Source organism: Rhodnius prolixus, unplaced genomic scaffold (genome assembly GCF_049639745.1).
Source record: "Rhodnius prolixus isolate KJV_2025 unplaced genomic scaffold, Rpr scaffold_2, whole genome shotgun sequence".
NCBI classification, from domain to species: Eukaryota; Metazoa; Arthropoda; class Insecta; order Hemiptera; family Reduviidae; genus Rhodnius; species Rhodnius prolixus.
This window is the reverse complement of record NW_027411592.1, coordinates 16,981,016-16,994,499: the sequence shown is the minus strand read 5'-3', so window position 1 is coordinate 16,994,499 and position 13,484 is coordinate 16,981,016. Positions and strand designations below refer to the sequence as shown.

General features: G+C 32.9%; 1 protein-coding gene across 3 annotated transcripts in view; it reads left to right on the top strand.

The window, feature by feature from the left end:
- Window positions 1-1,215: 1,215 nt before the first annotated feature.
- Window positions 1,216-13,484, top strand: part of AdamTS-A (ADAM metallopeptidase with thrombospondin type 1 motif A) — a 310,609-nt gene continuing 298,340 nt past the window's right edge. For 2 of the 3 annotated variants that reach the window (XM_074118276.1, XM_074118274.1), the window contains exon 1: window positions 1,217-1,596. In XM_074118276.1, the coding sequence (XP_073974377.1) occupies window positions 1,440-1,596 (157 nt within the window). In that variant the 5' untranslated portion in view covers window positions 1,217-1,439. Of the gene's footprint in view, window positions 1,597-13,484 lie in introns of all 3 variants that reach the window. The other variant, XM_074118275.1, reaches the window with a different exon arrangement.

Below are 13,484 nucleotides of genomic sequence, written 5' to 3'. Positions count from 1 at the left end.
ATTAGTTCTTAAATTATTTACGCATATTAATGATTTTTCTTTTATAATACAGCAACAAACTTTTGGTTTGCTCCCTTTCAGGAAAATTCAATGAAGAACTTTGTTGTGCCAGGTTGCTAAGCACCGCTGGTAAAGGAATGATCATTTAGAAAAGTGATCTATCTCATTCAAAAAACAAGTATTTTCAAAGCGGGGTACGGATAAACGTTAAACAGCAAGTTTTATGCATGGATGGTGTCACCTGAGAGAAGGCTTCTTCTAGACTGCGGAAAGTGGTGTGGTGAAAAGATCCGACAATTGTGAGTGAGTGGCGTGGCAGGTAAGGCGTTGGATGTTCGGAATCTCCTGCAGTTTGACGGAAAAAAGCAGGGACGGCTTCGCAAGGGCTCAAAAAGAGCACAACCAAAGTCGCGCGCTATAGGAAGCAGAAACCCGGTGAGTTGGCGCTTATGCTGAAATATAATTTCTTGTCACTGTATTGCTCGTACCACGAATTCATATTTATTGATCGTGCACGTTACTTGACGCCTTCATGGTGTGACCAAAACTGGAACTTAAACGAAGCAACGAAAGAACTTATAGGTCGCAGAGAATTCGGCTTAATCAAGTCATTCTCTCTTTCTTCAATCTTCAATTGAATTACTATAACAAAATAAAAATGTATTTCTCAGCAATAGAGTGCCCTTAAGTTCTATATTAGAGGGACTCTACATTATATTCTTGAATTCTGATTGGTTGAAATTTAAAAAAAAAACAGGAAGGAATTCGGATTAAGCCGCTGAATCAAAACTTTAAATAAAACCGAAAGCTATAAATGAAGCTGCGAAGGCCTGCAAGTAAATGGTGACTGCAGAAGGCTGATCATATCATGTAAGTTCCTTTTACCTCAAACACACACCAATTTCCCCAAAACGTGTATCAAAAACCAAGTCTCACCAAATCCATGAGTTTTTGCTCAAAATATGGCAACCACATTCAGGGAATACGCGAGGAAACATATTCCAAATTGAAAATTTATAGAAATAGATCCGATGGATCGAAGTAAACACACACAAAAATTATTTTAAAAACAAAATTAAGAGGGGGGAAAATAAAATGAATTTTTATTTCAAAATAGAAGATTTGAACATCCGAGAGTGTCGGAGACAGAGCTCCGATATTATTCGAATAAAGACGAAGAGTGCCGAGAGTGTAGCTTGGTCCTTGGTCCTTTAGCTAGTTAGTCGTTAACCGCCAGCATGTAATGTAGCCGGTGGCGCCCACCTTCCCATTGGTGACTGACAGACAAAGTGTGAAGGTGTGCGACAGGATAACGATATCAGAAATTAGTCAATAACTTTTTTATTTATTAATTTAATTTTTTTTTAAAAAAAAAATTACCATATCGGGATTTGACAAAGGTAAAAAAAGAAGTATTTGTGCCGCGGTGTGTCTTGGTAATGAGAGCTACAGGAAGTACCTGCCGGGCGATAGCCGGAGGTACAGGTCTTCTTCTTTTGACTTTGCTAGCCTTAGGGTTAGCAATCGCGTACTTTACATCGTCCAGCCGACATCCAAGGACCGGTACCACTCTACCAAATATCAACAGCAACAACAGTAAGTATCAATTACTACTGTCCTCCATTTAAATGATATAACTTAACAAATTAAATAATAATATCTACATTTAAATAAATGAGAGATTTCTTTTTGCTTAGCAGAAAATTACAAATTAATATTATTTGTACAGTAGAAATTGAATTTGAATTTTATCAGTAAATATTAAAAAAAAAAAAAGAAAAAAAAAGAAGAAGAATTAAGCATAATTAAACAGTAAGTAGTTTGGCAAAGTAAACTACGGGAGCAGAGGAGGTACAGGGAGAAGGAATTTGTTGATCCGTTGTCAAGGAAACATTCACTATTCCTCCGTGAATAGTATTTTGGTCGGGCGTGTTTCTTCGCAAATACTTATTTTTTTTTAACTATGTAAAACGATTGAAATGTCCGTCCAATCTAGGTAAAAACATGATCGAGACGATTATTTTTCTATAAAATATTGTTTTAAGTTCAGAAAAATTCATTTTAATTTTATACAATACGCAATATTTATAAAAATGCATTTTCTTATTAAAATATGCATGGTATGTGGTGTGGGTTGAAAATCATCCTACAGTTTGCCTCTTGATAATTTATTGAATTTTATTTTTTGCTTTTCTCGCTACTCAAACTAAGATTGAATTCGTAAAAAACTGTTTCCACATTTTAAAGAAATTATTTAGAATTTTCCCTCAACCTGCCTATTTTTCGTTGAATTGTGAACGCAGACACAAAAAAAGGCAATCTGATCCTGAATCAAGTTCTTACAAAAAGTTCAATTTTAAAAATTTCCCAAATATCTATCCGAAAGAGAAGAACTTCTTTCTGATCACCTTCTAAGCATCACGAAATAAATATCCTGAAAAAAAAGAAGTATTTTAAATTAATATTTTAGTAATTTAGAAAAAATTCAAATTCTTTAATAAGAATTAGAATAAAAAGTAAATCACGTGCCCAGATCGACGAAGCTCAAACACCTGTAATAGCTGGATTAGCCAAACAATACTTATTTTATGTGTAAGTAATTTAGAAAAATAATCATCGGAGTGCAGTCAGTCTGCATTAAATTACATAAATTATATGCATTTATTTGGCGTATACACACAACAGCTTTCAACTTACTATTAGAGAATCATCCAAAATTTATATAAACAATAGCGTAAATATGCAAACATTAAAATGAGATTTATTTTGAAGAGAATTAAATACTAAGCATGAAAAGAAATTGAGCTTTGGTAAAAGCTTAGAAAATCTCTTCTACAGTGTTCCCCTTTTTTCAATAGTGTATGAAAAAAGAAAACTGGACAATGAATGAAGACGTAGACCACTGATTCCTTTTTGAAAAACTAAGTTTTTTCCATGGAATACACAGTATAGCAGTAAGGCGGAAATTACGTCCAACTACCAATAGGTGTTGTGGACGGAGGCAGATAGCAAACATACTTTGCTGTAATGTTCTCATTAAAACTGTCCGGTAGGACAGTTGTATAAGGGTTGACCATCAAAAACTGCACGAAAAAGCGTAACGTTGAAAAACACCCAACTTTGACAATTTTTTTCTCTTTTTCTATAAAAGATAAAATTCCCAAATTTTCTTTAAATCTTACTCCAAACCCTCCTTTATAACTGTAATTTTTTTGCAACCTATTAAACATTAAATAAAATCCAAGGCCTAGCCCAGGAATCGAACCCAGTACCGCAATACATATTAGCTTCGCAGGTCTTGCCTCTAACCGCTCAGCTACCGAAAATACACTGTATGAACTAAACATAAAGGCAGCACAAAAAAAAAGTTAACAGAAACATAGGACATCATTTTAAAAAAAGGTCGTACTTTCTTGGAGGCCTTCAGAAATCTGACACTTTCGATGGTAAAGACATTGCAGCTCTAGCAACTGCTATATCCATCACACACAATTAGAAATCCCCCCAAATTTTTGTTTTCAAGCATCTCTCAACATGCCTATTTATAACGCTGTCGTTGTCATCAAAGTTCATTAGTAGAAGGGCAGATAAGGCTCTGCCACCATTAGAAGTAAATTCGCAAATTAAAACTGGGATGTTGCTACTGTTTTATTGCTTAAATCGGTTAAATACTAATAGCATTCAAAATGGAAAAAAGAGTGAACAAATTTTAGATTAGAACTTAGAGAGGCTCATCTTTTAACAAAATCTTTAAGGAAATTTTTATGACTTCGAGCTAAAACATTCGTTTTAAAGATTCCTTTGCTAAATTTTGTGCATTCCTACATTTCAGAATTATCAAAGTTCTAAAAATTTTTACTAAGGACTAACTGGGTTGCCCCAAAAAAGATGGATTTCGATCAGACTAATAGTCACATGTGCAAAATTAATGGAAGAGATAGTTCAAATTAAAAATATGAATGAATGGTGAAAGATTTGAATAAATTTTATTAAAAAAAAAAAAGAAGAAGAAATAGAATATACGTACTTACTAAATTTAAATTGCTAGAAGAAAAGGTTTTTGCAATTCTGCAAATTAAACTGCCAACTCTGATAAACCATTCCCTTATGAACTTCCGTGTTTCAGTTGAGGCAAAAAGCATACGTACAACGAGAGGTATCATTACCAACTACTTAGTAGATTTCGTTAATTATCTTTTTATTGATTAATTAAAATAATAATAAGTTCCTAGAAAATCTGACACAGGGTTTTCTTACCAATTATAAATAAATTTTATTGGATCGTAAGAAAACACGTCACGGGGATGTGCCACTGCACTTCTCAGATTGTCCTATTATACTTTCCGTCTTCGTTCTACGATAAAAGCCAACTCAGCAACAATGAATTCACCTTGGGATTCTAGATGTAAATGAACTCAATTGAATGCGCAAGTAATTTTAAATACAATTAATTTTGGCGCATATTATTTTTAGAAACCAGAAGGTTTTCTACTATGCACTTATCCAGCCTAAATGCGTTTACTTCAAATGTAATCATTATTCGTATGCTGAAAAAAAAGACAAATTTTTCTTAGTTCTAAATTCTCGTCAGTATTTACAATTATTAAAGCAATTTTTGATTGTGATGATTATTAATTAATTATAAGAAAGACAGATTTCGATGTTCAAGGGAGAAGTATCTTTTTGACTTTAGAAATTCATATCTTTTTTCAAAGAAAGTTGTAAACAAATTTTAAATCGATATATCGATGTATTATCTAAAAATAAAAACGTACGTCACTGAAAACAATCAGTGATAACATCAACACAAGCGGAGACCTGCACCACGTTAGTGGACTCGCAAAAACCTAGTTGTAAACTCACTTTAAAAAAAAAGCAATCAATTCCAACAACTCACTAAGAGAAACACAACTGATGATTCGCTAGTAATTCAAAAACATATTGACGAACTTGAAACTAAAAGCGCAAACGTTGTTTGAATTTATAAAAACCAAAGAATTGAACTGAGAACGTAGAGTGGATAATATTTTCAGGTTTTTGTCTGAGGCCAAGTTTGCCAATTAGACTCTCTCACTGTATCATCTATGGTTTGCACTCTTGCAACGCTGTACCCAATACTGATTTATTGTACACACTTGTGACAATTATATTTAATGTGACGTTTATATTAGGTAAACGTGAATGAATTATGGTCGATGAAGAACTGTTTTGCCTCAAGTTTGCGTTCAACCCTTTAGGCCCTTTGGGTGATTGCGTTAAGGTTGTTGTTAGACTAGCATTCGACTATGAAACTGGGAGACTTAAATAAATGTCTGGTTCAAGGCCACCTACGGGAAGTAAGTTAACTAATCCATAAAAATTCATAGAAATGAAGAATTACCTCACATTGTTCTCTCAATGTGTGTTTTCTAATAGATCTTTTTTCATTTTTTTTTACTTATTTTGACTTTTTAATTTCGTAAACTCACCGTATATGATTATAATTGAACATTATTTGCAACCATGTTTGTTACAATATTTGCGGATAATCTATGACCGGACCTTGAAAATATCCCACTGATATTGTTATTTATTTCAATCAATGGAACTATTTACACATTTTAAATCTTCAACTAATCATAAATGATACAATCTAAAGTATTGTGACATTTTTTAGAAAATGTTTAAGTGTGAATGTAGTCTCATCTCTTTGAGACTGGATGCAAAGTCTTATAGTAATCACAGCTACTTAGAGGACAAATTTCGGAAGTTGCGAAGAATAATTTTATAATATTTTTTAAATGAGCCTACAGTGTATGTACAGACAACATTTAGGATAGTGTATGCCTGTCGGCTTCCGGTAATGTTCAAAAACCCTGAAGAAACAATTCACCGAAAGCATACCTGAACTCGAAGATTTTTAGCTTATGAAGGACAGCACACTGCCTCCTAGTTATTACACTGCTATTCTCTAGTAATTGCAATCAACTTTCTCTAAATGAAATCAACTTTTAAAATTAAATCAGATCTATGGTCTGTTACCAATATTTGTTAAAAGAAGCAATTAGCTCTGAGATCAGAGCATTAAACTTCCACGCGGAAATCCCGGGTTCGAGTCCAGCTTTCCCAGTCTTGTTTTCACTCCGTTGAAGTCTCAGCTCATCATCACTAACCGATGATGGGCAATGTTGTCTGTACCGACTGCTGCGCACCGAAAATGGCTCCTGGTGCAAATGACCTCTCTGACGCCCCTGGAATACAAATAGCAGAAGGTCATTTAAGTGTATATTAACGGATTAACGCTCCATAAACTCTGGCTTTAAATTGCAAGGATTAAGCTGACTGAAAGGATTGCAGTATAAGTAGGGGTCTAGATGCCTTGGAATAGATCCAGACTCCACAGTTATACTTCTTTAATAGTAACGTGGTGATTAACTTTAAAAAAAAATCTGTTAATACCTTTGATAAATATCTGCCTGCAGACCGACGGTTATTATTAATTTTTAGTTAATTTAATTTTTTAAACATTTATAAAATGCTCCAGGTTGGCCGACGGACTAGTTAGTAGGTCTTTAAGCTTCAGCCTCAATGTTTTCAATCAAAAAAAGAAGTAAAGTAATCGCCTATTTTTTCATGCGGGCTTTACTTCCAACTACCAATTAAATGTCTTGGAAAAAGACGATTAGGAAACATTTTTTACTACAAAGTTCTCATATTAAACATTAAATAAAATCCAAAGCCTAGACCCGGAATCGAACCCAGTACCAAAATACATCTTAGCTTTGCAGGTCTCGCTTCTAACCGCTCGACTACTTTGGTGCTTCAATGTTTTCAATGAATAATAACAAATTGATTAATGATAATTTCTCTACATATGAGCATAAAAATTAAAATAAATTAAGTAAAATTGAGGTTTCAGGCTTGGTGCCTATATAAACAGAACCACTTAGCACAGATTAAGGGAGAATAAGGCCGAGGGTTAGAATAAGCTCCACTAATACATAATGCAATGTCTAGATTTTCATCTCACGGTATATTAGCATAAGTTTTAAATAATGAGCTCTTGCCCAAAATTTTATCTTTTTATCAGGGAATAATAAGAGAGGCAGGGAAAAAAGCATAAAATATTTGCTAAACAAGTAAATAAGAAAATGTTGAAATACTTAAAAAAGAGGATGAATTCATCTAAGTAAATCAAAACAGTTCTATAAAGAATTCTTTAAATGTTAAGTTCAGTAAACTACTAGAAATAGAAATAATGACAAGCGTTAACGCTTTCTGAAAATTAGGGTCAACAGTCGTGTTGTATTGGTTAAGAATAATTTTAAAGTAATCATTATTAATTATTACAATTTATATAATTAACTTGTTTGTTCAGCTGTTTTCTTTTCTATTTATTGTAAATATACCTAATATTTGAAATTTAAAATCTAAGTAAACAAGATGAAAATAGTTAAAGTGAGATAATTGGCTTCAGATGTTCCATTGTTAAATTCTTATAACAATGCTAGAGCACTGAAATTAGATTAAATTGCGCCAGGATATGAAATTAATGTCTTCGAACAAAATTAAAAACCACAATTTCAGCGTTATAGCGACCTACAAAAGGGGAAAGAAGTGATAACTTCTCTCTAACTGGGAGTTTGAACCTAAGAATAAGGCCAGCTCTATGTTCACAAGAATTTGTGAACATTCATAGACAAAGCCATTTTAATATCACAAATATTATAACCAGTATAAAGACAATATTCTACAAAAACTGAAATTGGTTGGCAGAACTGTAATTTCCTCTGAAAAGAACTTTCACAGTGGGACGTTCTTCGGGAGAATGTTGCTAATGGAAGTAACTCACTATTCATTATGGGAACAATAAAAAAAGAGATGTTCAATATGTAACCGATTACCATTCCAAGAGTAAACGAAAACAATGAAAAATTCTGCTTTCCTTTTTTCACCAAAAAGCACCTGGACTCTGAGAACGTGAAACGTTTATTTCTAATAATAATTCGATATCAAAAAATTGACGAAATTGCATTACTATCTCTTACTTCTGGAATAACATTAAAATTACACTTTGAAAAGAAGTAAGGCAACGCTGTCTCTATTCTGCCGAAACCAATCAGAAGTGATGTATGGTTTAACGACTTATTAATTAGTAAATTTTGTGGGGAGCCATGCTAAGTGCTTTCTTTAAGCACACCGTTATCACCCTCAAAAAAGCTCACCAGCATAAAAAAAAAACGTAAATATAAAAAAAGGAATTTCGATCAAAACACGTTTTCACATCGACCAAAAAGCGAAAAAAAACCTATGGAATTCACTTGGGAAGTTAATGAGAGCTAACGAGGCTTGAGTGACGGTAGGTCCAACGGTTGGTCATTGCTTGCATGAGGAGAGACGCGTCTATAAAACTTAGCGAGAACGTTGCAAAGCATCGTTCCTCTCAAATCAGGACGATGATGCTCTTTCAATCCTTAGGTATCTGTCTCTATCTAAGACGTTTTGTGCCTGCTCGTGAATATTGGGCTAGGATTCCTAAGTTTCATGCATGTACAATATCAGCATGAAACCATTCTTCGTGTCGTGGAAAATAAAAGAATATACATTTGGAAGCAGAAAAGAAAAAAACGACAAACACACAGCACAATTTTCTTTTTCATAAAGATGTCCGTCCAAAACTCTTTCTAAAAGAAAGACTAAACGCCAACTTCAAATTGACAACGAAGGTTCATTAGTAATAGCTCTTTAAAATCTTAGTCTTTAAGATTTAAAAGTCTTAGACTCTTTCTCAGTCATCAATCTACAAACTAGTCACTACATCTACCAAAGCTTCTAATTAATCCTATATTATTAAAATTCCTTCAAAAAATGCTTTTTACTAAAATAAAAGTTATCATACCAAGATGATTAAAAATCGTACGAGAAAGTTCGATCGCAAGGTATTCTATCTAAAGCAATATGGATCTTAAGGATGCTGGATGGTTCGCTCTTCTTCTAATAAATAATTTAATATTTGCATTAAAAAACGGCTTTGATTTGCAACAAATCTCTGGAAAATACTGCTCGGCCAAATTGATAAATGTTTAATAAATCTTCGTGATACAGAAATCAGTGCATGGTGATAATCAGTCTAGAACAAATCATCAAAATAAAACAAAATCAGCAAATCTACTGGAATGAATTTAATCCTTATTACTTAATTTTATTGTAAGAATTCTCAAGTCGATAATGAATTTGACAAAAAATAATTTTGAAAACGAAGAGAGAGACAGAGTGCAAAATTATTCCTTGTCACTTTCTTCAAAAATAGTAGAATCAAAGTAGAACTGGCCAGTTAATAGCATTATTACATTGTTGCTGGTATAGTACATTGAACTGTAGCTGCCAGAAGTTATATTTCTGATCTCAAACAGAAATAGTCTTACACAAAGTGAGTGGCTACATTTAGCAAAATAAAAGAACTTTTCATGGCTTTCATCTGCAACCAATCTCTGGAAAGGTACTGGCTCGGCCAATTTGATAAATATCTAATAAATCTTCCTGATAAAGACAGCTTTATCAGTGCTTGGTGATATCCAATCTCTAGTTTACTAACAGTTTGATGAATTGTAACTTAACATGAAATATCTGTACTAATCAATTCCAAATATATTTTCTTAATCAAATACTTGAAGCCACTTCTTCACAGACACAATTAGCTGGAAATAGAAATCTGATTCTCTTTAAAACAACGAAAGACCCTTTCGAGATTGACGCCCTGTAATAACTAAACTTCATTAGTAAGAAGTAAATAAAGTAAACGTCTATTTTTTCGGGCGGAACTTGACACCCAAATAACAAATTATTTTAATGATAATAATTGCTTAAAAAAAAACGAAAGGGTGAGTTGATCTGCTCGAAGGGGAAGTGAGCTATTGGAATTCTAATTTAGATGCGGAATCGTGTCTAGATATTCCGGATGTACACAGTTCCTATAGGTTATTGATAATCAGTCAAAATCCAAGAGGTTTTCTAAACCTTCAATCCCCTTCAATCAGCTTGCGGCGTTGGAACCTATCAATAGCGGCACTGGATTTTCTTTTCACTGGAGCTTCTTATAACTCACTGGCTGGTGATGAACAATACTGTCTGAAACTAACTCACCCCAGAACCAGCAGTGCTCTAAAAAAATCACTTCAAACGATACAACATATTTTATTGGGAAAAAAATAATCTCAATACATCGCAACGCTAGATGCCATTTTTTCTTTCTTACATTAAATACTTTTTGGTCAGATTTCAAAATAATAAGAAAGTTGCCGCCTCATTCATCAGACTGGCATTTCTTAGACTGACTACCAGTTGGAGTGACCGTGTAAAGTGCTCTAGTGTATGTCCAGCTGGATTCTAAACTAATCGTAACCGGCCAGTCAGCGCGCTATCAGAAGAATCTCCTAAATTATTTAATTAATTTGAAGACGCATCAACATATCTTGAGATTATTGGTGCCCGGAGCATTCTTCAGTGCACTGTCTGCCTTTGCCGAGTATTCTCTCGTTACAGACAACACTGTCCATCACCGGACAATGAGCTGTAAGAAGCTCCTGAGAAGAGAAAATCTAATGGCCAGCAGCTGGATTTGAATCCGTGATCTCCGCTTATTTATCAACAGTATTTATTAACTACTACCTACTATGTAATAATTATTTTATAATGAAGGATAAACTGTTATAAATTTGATTTAAATCACCTGAACATTGATGTTAATTTGCTGTATATTGTTTGAACATTGTCTTCATGGCCTACTTCTTTTACTAATATTCAAATATCCTGTCTGAAAATGCTATTGTTTTCTCGCCAAAATATAATCCTTCTTTTATTTTTTTTAAGGCTTCAGCAGACAGCAGAGTATCTTGGCGTAGATGATTCTTAAAAAAAGAATGAAATTAATTAAAACGCGATTATTTTTTTCAAAAAATTATTCAAATAACCTGTTCAATGAATTAGAACAGAAAAAGTTAATACGAAAAGTTAAACAGTAGACATTGCAAAGGAGAATGTGCTAAAGCTTGTGTTGGATCCAAAATAGTTGTGTAAACATGTAGTTATTTCCTTGCTACTCAGTTCCAATCTTCTAGCTCACTAGTGAACACTGTTTGGTACAAAAACTTGAAGCATCTGAAGCGATTACATCATGGTTGCGTACTTCAGGTTATTTTCAATTCCGTCCTTGAACCTAGTGGTTAAATTTATTTCCATTTCATTTCAAAATTTAAATTAGGCTTTCTTCTCAGCTAGTCTAGCTTTCTTAAATAAACAAATCTTTAAATCCTAGAATTGCATCTGGCATAATTCCAATTATCCACTTTAAGATATTTTCTCCGAAATATAAAACCTTAAGAGACTTAAATTTGTGTTCTTTAATTTTAAATTTTGGGCTTGAAATATCTAATTAGGTTTAATACTTTTGCACTTTCTTTTCCATAAAATTAACAAATTTACTTACATCTGGCAAATTTAGGTAAGAATTATTTTGAAATCAAAGTTCCGATTTTTTAGAGACAAAAATCGTAATCTTTTCTTTCCACTTTAAGCACCAAAATATCAGGAATTTCTTTCAGAAAAGAAGGTATATATTCTAGAAAAAGAAGTCACCAGGCACGTAGCCATACAATTTAAATTATCAGAATGGGTTTAAAGGATTTCTTGAGTCATTTAATTTCTTCAATTTGTAGTAAACTATTAGTTCTAAAAATTATTATATCTTTCTATTTATATAAACAATTATTTCTTGTAACAATAAAATTCAGAAGCGATACTTTTTTGTTTTTTTAAATCTAGATAGGCAGTAGACAAGGTGATCACTGATTGCTCTAAAACTTCTTTGCACTGACACAAATGAATGGAGGACACTTTCTGACAATAAAAGACAATTTAAATTTAATTATTGATTCAAAAGATACGTGTACCACTTTCAATTCCACTTGGATTTCTTACATGGAGAACATTGGGGACGCCCTACAGTACATTTTATTTTTAGCAGGCAAATCTATACAGAAACAGCCCTCAATTTCGTGAAATTGTATCAGGTACATATTTTGCTTGCAACGAGAGAACACTGATGATGGCAATGACTAAAAGAAGTAATATATATGAAACACACCAAAAAGTTTACAAGTTGAATTAATATCTGTCAGGGGAAGGTCGTTTTTCAATTAAACAGGAAGAAAAGGAAATATCAGAAGAAATATAAAAATTAAATAAAAAATTATAAAAACAAATGTGTTAAGGAATAAAAATACATAGTAACAATAAAGAGCAATCAATAAAATGTATGAAAAAAAACTATTATAAAACTGGGTGAGTGACAAAACTTACAAATTTAATAGTGAAAACCTCAAAACTAGAATGAAATAGCTGAATTTTGGCCTTTGATAACTAGAATTCTTTGGGGAAAATCAGCCACTTCTAATCATTCTACTTTATGGAAATTACTTTTTTTTTGTCTCAAGATTCAACTGATCAAAAAGCCTCCAGATGTATATTGCGTTGGAGAAGTATATCGTCGGCATCACAAGTTAAATAAGAGTTACGAGTATAATAGCTCCAGATCTACGTAAAATGCCTTCAAGAAGAGGTGGTAAATCATCAAAGTACAAAAAGATAATAGAATTGGAATCAAAGAATATGTAGTGATCTGAGACCATTCCAAATTAGAAAGATACATAAACATAATCCCTGCCTAGGTCTGCGCACATGAATTTAAAACAAGAATTTGATTAAAAATCAAGTGAAAAATCATCTGGCAGAGTGGAAAAAATATTTACAAAAGTAGGAAGATGGCATTCCTTTCATGTTCTTTCAGTTGTATTTTGATAAAGTTCAAGAATGAATTAATAAATTCTTGTATTTACTATTAAATAAAAACCAAGGCCTAGACCGGGAATCGAACTCAATTCCACAAATCATATAAACTTAGTGGGATTCACCTCTAACCGCTCGGCTAAGAAGATTTCATAGCATTTATTAAGACAAAATGGTTGTTCTAATGGGTCTTTAATATGGCTTAGAATTTGTATAAAGAGGTCCAGGTAAAGGATATCACAGAGAATACCATATATAGAGCCAAATTGAAGAATTATGAAATATACTTAGTTTCAGGAAATGGCCGAACAACTTCACCTCGTAATCAAATCATACTAGCACTTCTAAACACCTGGATACATAGTTTAAACGATATACCTTTATGGAAATCAAATCATAAATTGGTAGCTGTGCGAGTGAGCAATGAGTAACTTTTCAACACTGTTTTACGCTGCTTTTACCCAATTAATTTTAAGTGAGAAAAACCAGCGACACGCACGAAATGGAACTTGAGTTTTGCATCTCATTCTTATGTTTTCAATCATTTTCAGGCCAAAGTAACTATTTTCTAGTTCTCTTCTACAATTATTAGAGTTCGTTTAATATTTCAATAGTTAAATAAACAAGAAAGTAATGATAATAATAATATGCTTTCATGTTGC